General features: G+C 54.1%; 5 protein-coding genes across 5 annotated transcripts; 3 read left to right on the top strand and 2 right to left on the bottom strand.

Moving 5' to 3' along the window:
* Positions 1–58: 58 nt before the first annotated feature.
* Positions 59–736, top strand: GLRG_09113 (oxidoreductase; the record flags this gene model as incomplete). Its single annotated transcript, XM_008099798.1, has 1 exon — positions 59–736. The coding sequence occupies one exon, from the start codon at positions 59–61 to the stop codon at positions 734–736; it is 678 nt and encodes a 225-aa protein (XP_008097989.1).
* A 1304-nt stretch (positions 737–2040) lies between these two features.
* Positions 2041–4198, top strand: GLRG_09114 (potassium ion channel Yvc1; the record flags this gene model as incomplete). Its single annotated transcript, XM_008099799.1, has 3 exons — positions 2041–2426; positions 2507–3434; positions 3488–4198. The coding sequence occupies 3 exons, from the start codon at positions 2041–2043 to the stop codon at positions 4196–4198; spliced, it is 2025 nt and encodes a 674-aa protein (XP_008097990.1).
* A 3074-nt stretch (positions 4199–7272) lies between these two features.
* GLRG_09115 (uncharacterized protein) lies at positions 7273–8035 on the top strand (the record flags this gene model as incomplete). The annotated part of the gene is made up of 2 exons (XM_008099800.1): positions 7273–7640; positions 7723–8035. The coding sequence occupies 2 exons, from the start codon at positions 7273–7275 to the stop codon at positions 8033–8035; spliced, it is 681 nt and encodes a 226-aa protein (XP_008097991.1).
* Positions 8036–8751: 716 nt separating this feature from the next.
* On the bottom strand, positions 8752–9584 carry GLRG_09116 (FkbM family methyltransferase; the record flags this gene model as incomplete). The annotated part of the gene is made up of 2 exons (XM_008099801.1): positions 8752–9248; positions 9332–9584. The coding sequence occupies 2 exons, from the start codon at positions 9582–9584 to the stop codon at positions 8752–8754; spliced, it is 750 nt and encodes a 249-aa protein (XP_008097992.1).
* Positions 9585–10921: 1337 nt separating this feature from the next.
* Positions 10922–11607, bottom strand: GLRG_09117 (triose-phosphate transporter; the record flags this gene model as incomplete). The annotated part of the gene is made up of 3 exons (XM_008099802.1): positions 10922–11125; positions 11184–11441; positions 11509–11607. 3 exons carry the CDS (start codon positions 11605–11607, stop codon positions 10922–10924), a joined length of 561 nt encoding a protein of 186 aa, XP_008097993.1.
* Positions 11608–13001: the final 1394 nt, after the last annotated feature.

Here is a 13001-nt window from a genome sequence, read left to right on the forward strand (position 1 = left end):
TCTGAGAGCCAATAAGCTAGCAACAAGAACGGAAAGCCACCAGCTGACGTCGGACGACATGTATGAGCCATATGCGGTAAACGAGCCGCCGACAGAGCGGCCCAAGATCCTCTGTCTCCACGGCGGAGGGACATCGGCGATGATTTTCCAGATCCAACTCATCAGGCTGTCGCGGATGCTGGAGCCGCAGTTTGAATTCGTTTTCCTGGATGGACCGATCGAGGGGGAGGCCGGGCCCGGGGTGCTCCCTGTGTTCGAGGGATGCGGGCCATTCCGGCGGTGGGTGACGGACGACCCGTCGCTGCCGGCAGAGGAAGTGCAGCGGCAGAAGGAGACGGCGATGGAGCTGCTCAAGATGTACATGCAGCAGACGGGGCCGTACGTCGGCGTGATGGGGTTCTCGCAGGGGGCGCGGGCGGCGGCGAGCCTGTTGCTCGAGCAGCAGCGGCAGCCGTTCGTGCCGTACAACCTCTTCGGGGTGTTCCTGTGTGGGACGTATCCACCGTTCGTGCCGGACGACGAAAAGATCAAGGCTCCGACGGTGCACGTGGTGGGGCTGTTCGACCCTTGGAAGCCGGCGAGCGAGGAGCTCATTGAGCTGTGTTCGGAGCAGAGCACGCGGCAGGTGGTGAGGTTCGCGGGGGGGCACCATCTGCCAAACGTGCCTGACACGATTCAGAACATTGCGGCCATGGTGATTGATATTTGGAAGGAGACATCGGCTGCGAGGGTCTGATATTGTCGGTCGGCGTTTTGTCTAGTCCATGGGCCTGGTCTTGGTCTTGGTCATGGCCATGACGATGGCTTATCTGCAGCGAGCCGGACCCGAGAAGGCAAGCAGAGGTCGGATGGGAAGAAAGAAAAGGCCCTGGTACCTATGAGTTGATTGGATGGGACGATGGATCGATGGCAATACCTAGATGGATGGCCAGGGGGGGTTAGAGAAAGTGGGAGGTAACGGCGTTGTTAGATGGACGTGGTGATGGTGGGGTTGGAGAGCGAGAGGAGTGCGGGTCTGGCACTGAAGTAGCAATAACGAATGACACTGATGAAATGGCCTTCCATGTGGGACTGTGCCGGACAATGCGCCATCGCCGTTGCAGTGACATGGTTGGGTCGGTCAATTAATCGAGTGAGTTGATTGTGAATATAGGGTTGTAAGAGGTTCTCGTGCAATATCGTCATAGAGACACCAAGAAAAAAGGAAAATCACCCGAACTCAATCAACGGGCACAGGAAGGAGCGGTTGAAGCGTGGCAGCCAGATTTTAGCGCCAATGCAGTGGGGTCGACCATTTCCAAGCGGGGCTAGCGTGGATGACCATCCAGTGTACCTGATTATCTCAGCACCACCAAACTCCCACCGCATCCTGTTAAGGGTGCTAGTCCTCACCTCCCCTGTCATTCAGAAACAGTGCCCCGCTGTCGGTCGACGTCACTTGCAGAAGGCGCAACGCACTAGCAGGCAGCTTCGAGCTTCGCTTCCTGGCTCTCTCTAGTGTACTATGTTATCTCTCTGCCATCCACCAAAAAACAGGGAATGGTGCGCGCGGCGCTACACACCTCATTGGCGAGCAAGTCTGCGCGGCAGCTACTTTTTGGTTTGTTTCTATTTACTCTTATGTTTTCTTGATCATCGTTGCCGTCGTGGAACGTCCTTCTTCTTTCTTCCTTCTCTGCCGCAACAAGCTCGCGAGAAGGTGCTTTGCTGCGACTCTCTCGTCAATTGGCTTCTGTCGACGGCTTCTTTCTCCCGCCGAAATTACCGACGATAACGACGACAGCGACTACCAATACGTCGCCCATAGCATAGGAAGGCTCGGCCCTCCCTAGTTACTCTCACTCCCATCGTCGACGAGACTCACTCGTAGCTAGTCGCCATGGCCGCCTTCAACTGGGTTTCCCGTATGCTTGGCTGGGACCGACACTCAAGACATCACCACGACTTCCATTCGGACTGGATTCGCGATGACCGTAGACGCCGTACGTAACTCTTCTTAGTCTTGCATTCACTTGCGCTCCTCCACCTGCTACCTTCGCGATGCCTGTTCTTCAATCGCTTCCCCTTGCTTACAAGAGGGTCTACTGTCCCGCACCAGTCCTGCCCCAGTACCGATCCGAAGACCTCGAGTCCGCCATCCCTGCCCCCGAAGTCACAAAGATCGCTCTGAAGCTCCGCCATCTGGTTGAGCTGGCCGTGCCCTGCGAGCTGGACGAGGACGACATCACAAAAGCCCACAGCACCATCATCACTAAGAAGGTCATCAAGGCCGCCAAGGAGGCTGGCGGCTCCCACTACGGCTCCTGTGTCGTCTTCTGCCTCATCGTCTGCAAGAGGTGGTTCAAGCACCAGGCACTGACAGAGCTGTGGGATGCCGACCTGCATCGCGTGCGCGCCGTGGCCTGTGAGGTCATTGCTAAGCAGATGTGAGTTAGAGAATCAGCCAGAACAATACTGTTGGAGAAAAGACAAGTCCTGCCTAGCGCTAACCGCAACTGCTGCGCAGCATCGAGGGAGAAGAGGACCTCCAATACCTCATGCACTCAGTTCTGCTCCGCCGCTACTCCATCATCGTCGACGGCAAGTCCACTCCTCCCGCCAACGTCATCGAAAAGGCCGTCGATCTTCACGCCGTTAGGGTTATTGGTTCATCGGGCTACCAGAAGTGTATCTCCTACCTGTGGAAGGGATGGCTGGTTCAGGACGAGAACGACCCCTCCGTCTTCGTCGACTACAAAGACAAGACTAACCCCTCCTTCCTTGTTCACATGGACCCCGACCGTATTCGTGCTCCCATGTACCAGAACGCGACGCAGGTCATCATCTCCCTGGTCTACATCGGCCTATACACGGCCGTGATCAATTCGGTCAACGCCAAGGGTGTCTTGGACTCGGCCGAGGTGTTGTTATACATCTTCACGCTCGGCTTCATCTGTGAAGAGGTCACCAAGTTCTGGAAGGCCGGCTACCATATCCTGGGTTTCTGGAATGCCTTCAACGGCATTCTCTACTCCTTTATCTCGCTGTCCCTGATCCTGCGCATCATCGGCCTGACCCATGGCGAGGGCGAAGATGCGCGGAAGTACTACAGCGAGCTCAGCTATAACTTCCTGGCCTTCAGTGCGCCAATGATCTGGTCTCGCCTGTTGTTGTACCTCGACAGCTTCCGCTTCTTCGGCGCCATGCTCGTCGTGCTCAAGGTCATGATGAAGGAGTCCATCATCTTCTTCGCCTTGCTGGCCGTGTTGATCATTGGCTTTCTCCAGGCATTTGTCGGCCTTGATCTGGCCGACGATCTTGTCGCCGAAGACATTACCTTCATCATGTCCGCCATGGCCAACGCCATCATGCAGAGTCCCGACTTTAGCGGGTTCGACAAGTTTTCGCCGCCGTTTGGCATCATACTCTACTACTGCTTTACCTTTATCGTCATGGTAGGCCTTTCCCGTTCATGGGATATCTGTTGCAGTCGCTAACCACAACGCAGGTCGTTCTGCTCAACATACTCATTGCGTTGTACAACTCGGCGTACGAGGACATCTACGACAACGCCAACGACGAGTACCTTACGCTGTTTGCGCAAAAGACTATGCAGTTCGTCCGCGCGCCCGATGAGAACGTTTACATCCCGCCTTTCAACCTGATCGAAATGGTCGTTATTGGCCTCTTCTGGTGGATGGAAAAGTCAAAGTTCGAGCGCATGAGCGACTTCATCATGGGTTTCATCTACTCGCCTGTCCTCGTTTTTGCAGCCGTCTTCGAGACGCGATCGGCCGCCGAGATTAGAAGTAACCGGGCTCGAGGCGAGGAAGACGACGATACCATCGAGGAATGGGAGCAGATGATGGACCAGGTCGACTTTGAGTCTGACGGTTGGAACAAGGTGTGCATCACGGCCAAGACGGACCTAGATGTCGACCCGACGATTTCCGAGGTGCAGAAGCTGCGCAGCGAGGTCGAGGAGCTCAAGAAAATGCTGGTGGACATCTCAAAGGCCGTCTCGGCTGGAAACGCCGGCAACACGCAAGCAACCAATAACCTGATTGACCTCGGCGAGACCACCGCTCCTGCCGCTGCCGGGGGCTCGGACAAGAACAAGAAGAGGAGCAAGAAGGGAAACAAGAACAAGAACAACCAACAGCCGACAGGCGACGACGGCAAGGCACCAGGGGGCTCTAGCTCGAGTGACGAAGAGTGAAGAGCCTTTATCTAATGGATCGAGGAGGGTGGCGACCCGTGCTGAATGATGTGCCCCTTTCTGTAGTGGCGTGTATATCTTTCCCGGACCGACATGTTAAATAACTTTGCGGGGTAACGAAGCAATTTTGATCCGATTTTCCGGTTACCCTGGCAGAGGGAACATTGTATTCGCAAGCGAGTCGGGAAGCGTTGGCGTTGGACATCAGTCATGGTTCTGTAATTAGCATGAGGGGCGCGCGAGAGAGATTGGATAGTCTTCTAAATTGGAGGACCACCGAGTTCGGGGTAAATGTGCAGTATTAACCCGACCCCGGCTCAAACGCGATTCAACCAACTAGGTATGGACCGACGAACCGAAAGGGACGATCTTCAATTGGCAGCTCCAAGGTTTCTTAGGAACGTGGGAAATGAACAGCAATTGTCCCGTCCTCCGGCTCAACTTGTAGGCAAAGAGGAAGGGGGGGTAGTGGCCCGGAAAACACGGAGGGGCTTGGCCTGGTCCGACCAAAGTTCAAGGGGTTGGAGGGAGACGTCGCAGCGTGCCGACCAGACTGGGATCTTAATTATATTGCGTAGTATCCGTATTGGCATCTACTTTCTTTGGGGCTTCATCCAGCTGGGCGCTCAGGAAATCCCGGGAGACATGACTTGTTCACAGAGCAACAATGGGGCAGGCCGGCGTTGACATGAATTGCACTGAAAAGATGAAAAAGAATGAGGAGAGAGAAGGGGGGGGGGGGGGAGAGAGCGCGAGAGGGAGAGAGAGAGAGGCCCCGAGACGGCACAGTGAAATCAGGCAACGCGAGCCGGGTAGCGCAAATGCCCATCAATAGCCCGAAGCAATATCCAACTTCTAACAGCGGCCTATCCTGGATCGAGCGGCAAACCTCAAGCTCGAGACGTTTTAGAGTTTTGCGGCGCTAATAGGTGCCCCGGTCGCAGCGGAGTGGCTGATTGGTGCCACCGCCCCCACGCCAACAAGCTTGAATCTGGGAAGAAGGGCGGGGGAGGGTACGAGAGCGAGTGGAAGAGTGAAAGTGAGACGCTCACTCTTGAGAGGGAGAGAGAGAGAGAGGGAGAGAGAGGGAGAGAGAGGGAGAGAGAGGGAGAGAGAGGGAGAGAGAGGGAGAGAGAGGGAGAGAGAGAGACTGAGAGAGATGCGATGTGTGGCTGTTTCTGTTTGGGACGAACGACGTACCGAGGGTTTTGCCATTGTCTCCGAAAGCCCTCTGTGGTAACGTAGCGCCCCTTACGGTTGAATGCTCAGTGGTCTGGCGTGTAATAACAAAAGGGGACATATTGACTGGGAGAGGGGAACCGTCCCGCGGAACTCGGCACAGAAGAGGCCTGCTGTTTACAGCGGGTACAACTCAATGCCATTGATTTCTCGGGGGGTTTATTTCTATTTTCTCATCTTTCTTCAGCGCAGGCACATGAACAACCGGAATAACCTGAAGCAGATGGGCGAGTCTGAAGCAGTGACAAGCGAGTTGACGGGGTCTAGGGTTTACGAAAGCCTCGGGCGAGTTCGGAGGGGGGCAATGAAAAGCGTCCGAAAAGGGGAGGGGGTCTGAAATTCTTGTGTAGCAGCTGGACGACGGTCTGAAGTGGTGGACGATTGGGTTTTAGTCTGTCGTCTGGCAGACCGACTGACAGGCTGGTGATATGTTGAGGCGCCTCATCCTCATCATCCATCCTCATCGTCCTGGCGCTTGCATCGGTGGTAGGGAGGGGATGGATGATTTACGAAACCATCTCATCGTTGGCGGCGGGAAGGACGGGACAAGACTTTGGTAGCTGCAGATGCGGATGCGCGGCCGTGTCAGCTGTGTTGGATTTTATTTATCGGATTGGTGAATTTCCTTGCTCTTTTCTTTTCTTCCAGCTGGTTTCCGTACATCGTCATCGTTGAAGTCGTCGTCGTCGTCATCCGGTCTCGGCCGATCAAGCAATGAATGGTGGGCACTTTGACGTTTGGCGTCAATGTCAAACGACATGGCGTATCGTCGTCGTCTTTTCTCAGCCCGTCGTCACATCTTTTGCCTCTCAACCCTCTCCAGGTTCCCTCCATCAGGTAATTACCTAGTGCATCTAGACTACATAGCGCCGCCGTGGGCGGCCGTGAGCACCGTGATACCGCATCGGGCATTCTAGACACGTTCCAGGTCTTTGGCACAGCGCAACGGTACAGAACAGTGCAGCGGTGCAGCAGTGCAGCAATGCAACAGCAATGCAACAGCGCGGCATCGCGGCACAGCGGCACCGCGGCACAGCTGCAGACCCCAAGATATGAAAAAAAAAGCTTGGTCTTGAACCGCGGCATCGGCACACGTCTGATGGCACCCTCAAGGATCTGCCAGCGTCGCGCTGAGGGTGCTTGGCCCTGCATGCTTGTTCGCCATCCAGGCACCAACACAACACCACCTCGGATGTCAGACACCCCCAGCCCGTCGCAGGGAACTGGGTGGGACCCTGAAAGGCGTTCCATCCGAGGGCCGGGGTCTTTTACTGCCGTTTTTGTTTCTGCCCTTTTACCGAGTACGACGCCTCTACCTACCTGATCTGGTGACTGGTGACCGGTGACTGGTGACAGACGCCTCCCGGCCCCAAGGGCCAACCTGCTTCCGAACGGGGAATCCAGTCTGCTACACCCTTGTTTTGGGAGGCGAGGAGGAGCGGAGCCCGATACAGCCAGTCGTCCGAGGGGACCGCTGGGCTTCCGTGTTTGGGTTCAAACGTTGCCTGGGTGGGGGAGTGAAGGGAAGGGCGCGCGCAAGACTTGAGGATGTTCCAAGGGGAAGGGTCCGTTTTGGAAGCGTCGGTCGTGTTTTCTGCGATACTGGGTTATCCTAACAGAGGCAAGACCTTTTGACGTGTATAAGAAGACGGAGATGCCCTCGCCGTTTACACCTCGGTCTTGTTCTCCCACCAAACCAAACAAAAACAATAAACAGTCTTCACTTCTTTCCTACAGCCCGGCGCTTAGAACCCCATACTAATCAACCTGCCTCCTTTTCAACCAGATAGTAAACCAGTACTATTCCAAGAACACCTCTCCAAAACGAAGTCAAGATGCACGCCTCAACCGTCCTCGCCGCTGTCCTCCCCGCCGCCGCCGTCATGGGCGCCACCCACGTCGTCAAGGTCGGCGATGGAGGCCTCAAGTTCACGCCCGATAACATCGAGGCCGCCGTCGGCGACTCGGTCGAGTTCCAGTTCTACCCCAAGGCGCACTCCGTCGCCCAGGCCGCCTTCGACACCCCCTGCATGCCCCTGACCAACGGCACCACGGCCGGCTTCTTCAGCGGACCCGTCCCCGTCACCTCGGGCGTCGGCTCCATGGCCTGGACCCTCGAGATCAAGGACAAGAACCCCAAGTGGTTCTACTGCGCCACCGGCGACCACTGCCAGAGCGGCATGGTCGGTGTCATTAACGCTCCGTACGTGTTTTCAATCTCTCCCCCCCCAAACCTCCCCGGGGGGGCTACGATGGACGCAAATATACTAACGCCCAGAACGCAGTGCCGGCGGCAAGAAGACCGTAGAGATGTTCGCCAAGACCGCTGCCGAGGCCAAGGCAAACGTTGCTCCCAGCTCCACCAGCGGTGGCACCATGGGCCCCGCCTCCGCCGCCAGCTCCGACTCCCCCAAGTCGAGCGATGGCTCCAAGTCCGGCGACGGCTCCAGCATGTCCATGCCCAGCGGCTCCAGCATGCCCATGCCCAGCGGCTCTAGCATGCCCAGCGCCGGCATCGAGGCCCGCGGCGACGTGCGATGGGGCCTGCTCAGCCTCGGCATGGCCGCCGCCGGCCTCGTCGGCGGGCTCCTCGTCTAAGAAGTTCTCGCTTCGCGCGGCAGCTTTTGTATCATCTCACGAGGGGAGGGGGGAAAAAAAGAGAGGGTTGGCGTGTCTTGGACTAACTACACGAGCGCGATGGACCAACTGTTTAATACCTAAACGCATCGCGTCATCCGCGAGGGGCGGGAACCTCATTCGAAACAAAATGAGGGGGAGACGAGGGGGTTTCAACGGGGACGGCGCTGTTTTTTTTGGCTGCTTGATCCGAAGTCTGGAGCTTGCCCATTCCCACTGAGTGGGGGAGGGCGGCGATGGAAAAAAAGAAAAACACTTCTTACCTATACATAGTACCCTACCGCATGTTCTTGGAATTTACATCATAATCGATACGATTTGAATGACGCTGGAATGTTCCCACGTGTTGTGACTGATAAAGAGCCTTGTGTTGTCTGTTTCGGAGGGACAGTATGTGTTGGTATTCTTCATCATTCACGGTTTTATCCGTACGCGAGTGACTGAGTAGGGTGTCGATAGATACATACAGACAGTCATGTGGTCAAATGCCCGCTTCGCTACGTGGTGTTTCGTCACGTCTAGGTATTTTCATAATCGTATTACAAACAAATCTACACGGAGGTTCTCGGGTCGATTGACATGGTTATTTCAACGCCATCGGCCTTCGTACATGCCCAGCGCGCCGTCCTACAAATTCTCGAGCCATGTACGGCCGGGCCTGTACAAACATCGGCCACTCATGCACCCGAGTTGTAAGGAGGGGTGTTGACGCCCTCGGCGCTGAGCCTCCCCACCGCCTCGACCGCCGCCTGCCTGGCGTCCTCCGAAGGCAGGGAGCTGTGCCACTCGACGAGCAGGTGATCGATGACCGTCCACGCCTTCATCTCCACGAAGTGGGGGATCAGGTCGAACTCGGCGCCCTCAATGTCCACCTTGACCACGACGAAGTCGCGGGGCAGCGTGTTCATGAGCAGCCACCGCGCGATGTTGACCGCCGACAGCACGGTCCCGGTGCTCTTCGAGTTGACCACGTCCGCGTGGTTGGCGTACGTCGAGGAACCCCAGAAGTCATGCGCCTCGTTGATGGTGTCCAGGTAGAAGGTGCGGGTGCCGTCGGTGACGTCGGCAACGGTGGACGGGAAGATATGTATCTTCTTCCCCTGCGCCGTGTAGCGCTCCTTGGCCTCGACGAGGGCAGGGTTGAAGACCGGGTTGGCCTCGAACAGGTAGATCTCTGTGATCGGATGGGAGCCGAGGCCGTCAGTAAACCTGCTCCCTACGGGTTTTCTTTCTTTCTCCGCTTCTTTTCTTACTCACCGGCCTGCTCGTGTGTTGCCCAGGATGGACGGGGGAAATCGAATTCAAACTTTGCTCCCGGGTGTTGCAGGAACGCCTCCAGCGAGTCCGCCCGGTTCGCGCCGAGGTCCACGAAGATGTATCGCGGTTTGCTTGCCCCCCTGTACAGCGCGCTCACGCCATCGGGCAAAATGTTGGTCTGGTGGAAGGTGGCAGCCAGGAAGAACGTGAGAGCCACGGCCACCAAGGCCACGGTTTTCTTGTTGAGGGCCATGGATGAAAACCTACGAACAGCGACTGAAAGTCTCTGCACAGGCAAGCGAGTGACACGAATGAGAATTGCGGAGCGCTTTATAGAATCGAACGAAATGGGGCGGAGGAGGGTGGGAGCGATTCCTGGCACGTCGAGGTTCGAGGGCCGAGTAGATCTCAATAGCAAGGAGGAAGGGGGTATGGGACACGAAAGAATTCATGGGCAAGTGGGATCAGCGTTCATATACCCGTTTGTACTGCAACAGCCATGTTCACCAGACGTTGCCCTTTTTTAAAGGGACATCGTCTTACAGATGGTGGCCTTAACTCGTGGTCTACTCGTCGAGACTGAATCATCCCTGCCCTTCCGCCCTCGCACTGTTCACTCAGCATCTGCCCTTCCGCTGCACAATTCCATCTCCAAACTCGAGAGGTCTCAATATATGGAGGTATAGGATAGATCGCCAGACAATTACATGGTCAATCTCGAAGGCACTGAATATGTAAGCTAAGAGGAGCCGCCTTCGAAAGCTGGTACTAGGGGGGTTTGGACCTCATGATCTACAATACTACTGCGTTTCTATCCAGAAGCCTTCTGTTGTGTTAAGGATTAAACATCAGACTTACACTGTGCTTTTCTACTGTTTTGTTGTATTATTGTGTACTTGTGCGACCCTACGAGGGACCGCCTTGCACATGCATCTCAACTCAATGGGCGAAATCATTCCATTCTTTGTATATTGTTCACCAATTGGGCTAGGCAGTCCAACAGTTTTGCACTCACGAATGCGAGGGAGAGATGGAGAAATGGAAGCTGCGCCTCTCGACCTGTACCCTGTTTCGGAACGCCACCCCCCCTCCCCAAAGCTTAGGACTGTACAATCTTTCCATGTGCATCAGTGGCCAACACGTTCCGAGATGGCACAGTTTTCTGTTATTGCCGGCATTCTGCCATAGACTTTGACATGCTGGAAACCGTGCCTGGCCGTGGATTGTGTCATCAGACTTACCAGATCGCTTGGGCATATTAACTGGTCGGTTGTCTTTGTAAATGATACCGGAACTGCGCTCAAGGTGGAGAGAGAGATAACCCTAGTTCTCCAGATACAATAATATACCTAGTGATGGTGATTGGCATGGTTTAAAAAGACTCATTAATATTTTAGTCGATGAGACTAAAAGTGATACCGCTGTGCTGGGTTGAACTAGTGGTTCTCAGTTCTACAGTATCAAGAAATTAACAAATGGTAAATTCTGTAGAATTGAACGAGTATGAACATCTTACATTCACTTGACCCCTTTTATTATAAAGCTGGGATGCGGTATTACAGATGTCTCTTCTACTTGCAGAGCAGTATCTCATATCAGCGTCCTACTAATTTTTAAGGCCCTAAGTTGATCCCAGCCGATTGAATAGATAAGGAGACCAAACAAAGCAATGCTGTAGCCAAAAGATTGCATGAATGTTATGCTCGTATGCCAGATAATGGTCGAGGCTAAAATGGGAAACATGTTCTTGAGGATGCTAGTAAGTGCCATGACGAGGCCAGATGTTTTGCCGATCTGTTTCTTCTTAATTACGGGATGTTAATTGTTCCGCGGATGAGCTTGGAGCTCTAACCAGAAAGACGCTCGAGACATTGAGCATAAAGGCGAAGGCGGCATTGAGCAGCAGCATGGGGAAACCTGCTCTGTCAAGATCCTGCATCTGAAAGGTCTTGAACTCGCTTGCCCATACGACAAACAGATTCATGACGGCAAAAACTGGGGCGTAATAGTATAGACTAACGAGAGGGTCCATTTGCTGTGCGTTCTCGTCGCCTTCCAACGGGACCTGGACCATCACCAGCCGTACGGCCTCAAAAACGATGCCAGCCATCTGGAAGACGAAGCCAACCCATGAAAAATTCGATCTCTCCGAAAGACGCAATTCCGACGCTAGCAACTATAAGCAGAATATTGTAAAAGGTTTTCATGGAGGGGGTGGCGACGCCCATGATCCAGCTGGTGAGGAGGACGGCGACGGGAGCCGCAGCCTTGAGCATCGGTAAGAAGGAGACTGAGAGGTACAAGTACGCTAGATTGGAGCACAAAAGTGAACAGGAAAACAACAATCCAATGGGGATGACGGCCCGAAAGTAGATGCGGTTAGTCATTCGAACCCTGTGGCGGCCGTTAAGGAGAGAGGTGGTCCGCGCCAATACTCGGGTCGCCAATGTCGAGAATACAAGATGCCAGCATGTTAGAAGAACGGCTTTGGTTATTATTAGTGATTGGCTTGTGGACTTGCTGTGGCAGTATTACGTCAAGTTAACATACGATATTCTGCGAGATATTAGTGAGGGACGTGAGCCACAAGTTCGGGTTTCATACCGAAGCCTGCCGTATCTAGGAACCATTTGTTAAACAAGATTGTAAGGTTGGAAAACAAGATCCAGCTCCTGCAAATGATTAACAATGCTAAGGTTATGTTACGACGGAGTGGTACGTACGCGATATGGAAAGCGGGGTGAGTGGATGTGTGTACAGATCCGACTGGACCTTCCTTTGTCGGCAGCACGCTCATCGCTATGTTTCTATTGAAAGCTGTAATGACTCATATGTTGGTACAAGATTGTGGCCAATGAGGATGTATTCAAACGAAGGAGGGTGGGTGTCGTCGGATAGGCGGGAGGCGGTTTGCGGCAAGTCAAAACCATGGGAGTATCGTTGTTGTAGGAGTTATATCGAACATACTGCCAGCAACGATCTCGGTGCGAAAGCGGCTTGGCTCTTGATTGAAAGTCCTTGAGAATGGCAAAGAGAAATATTGGAGACACATGTTTTGTAGCATATCAAGGTTTGACATGGCTGTGGTCACAGGGAGAGGAAATCATGGAAGGACGACAGTGCAACAAACGAACACTAGACCAAGGGATGCAGAGGTCACAGGTATGAACCAAAAAGGCAATGTTAACTACGAAATATAAGCTTTCTTCTTAGAAGCATCGTAGATTAGCCCATAGAAATAGTGTCAACTAGCTGTGGAGGGGCACTTCCTCAAGCCGTTGCAGTATCTGCAGTGTCTGTCTTAGTATCACACTTTATCCCATCATCCAGGTTGAAACTCGATAAATCAAGACTTATATCGCTTCAGAGCGAAAGAATGTGACGGCGTACAACAGCGACGTTTTGCCAGCTGATCTAAGAGTGACCGGAATCAAACCCGAGATTCTTATAGTTCGCCCCGCCCTTGCATAGGGAAATGCGCCCAATTCTTAGACATACCTAACCATGGGCGAAAATCAGCCGCAAACGAGGAATGTCTCGCCTGGGTTCATGCAGAGCCTGTAGTCAATAATATTAGGTATTTCCGCTATGAAGGACTCTGCGACTAGTCTCACTACTGTTGGAATGAATGTCTGGAATCGATTGGTCGCTTAGCCAGACCCGCCACTAC

This window comes from Colletotrichum graminicola (assembly GCF_000149035.1).
Source record: "Colletotrichum graminicola M1.001 genomic scaffold supercont1.45, whole genome shotgun sequence".
NCBI classification, from domain to species: Eukaryota; Fungi; Ascomycota; class Sordariomycetes; order Glomerellales; family Glomerellaceae; genus Colletotrichum; species Colletotrichum graminicola.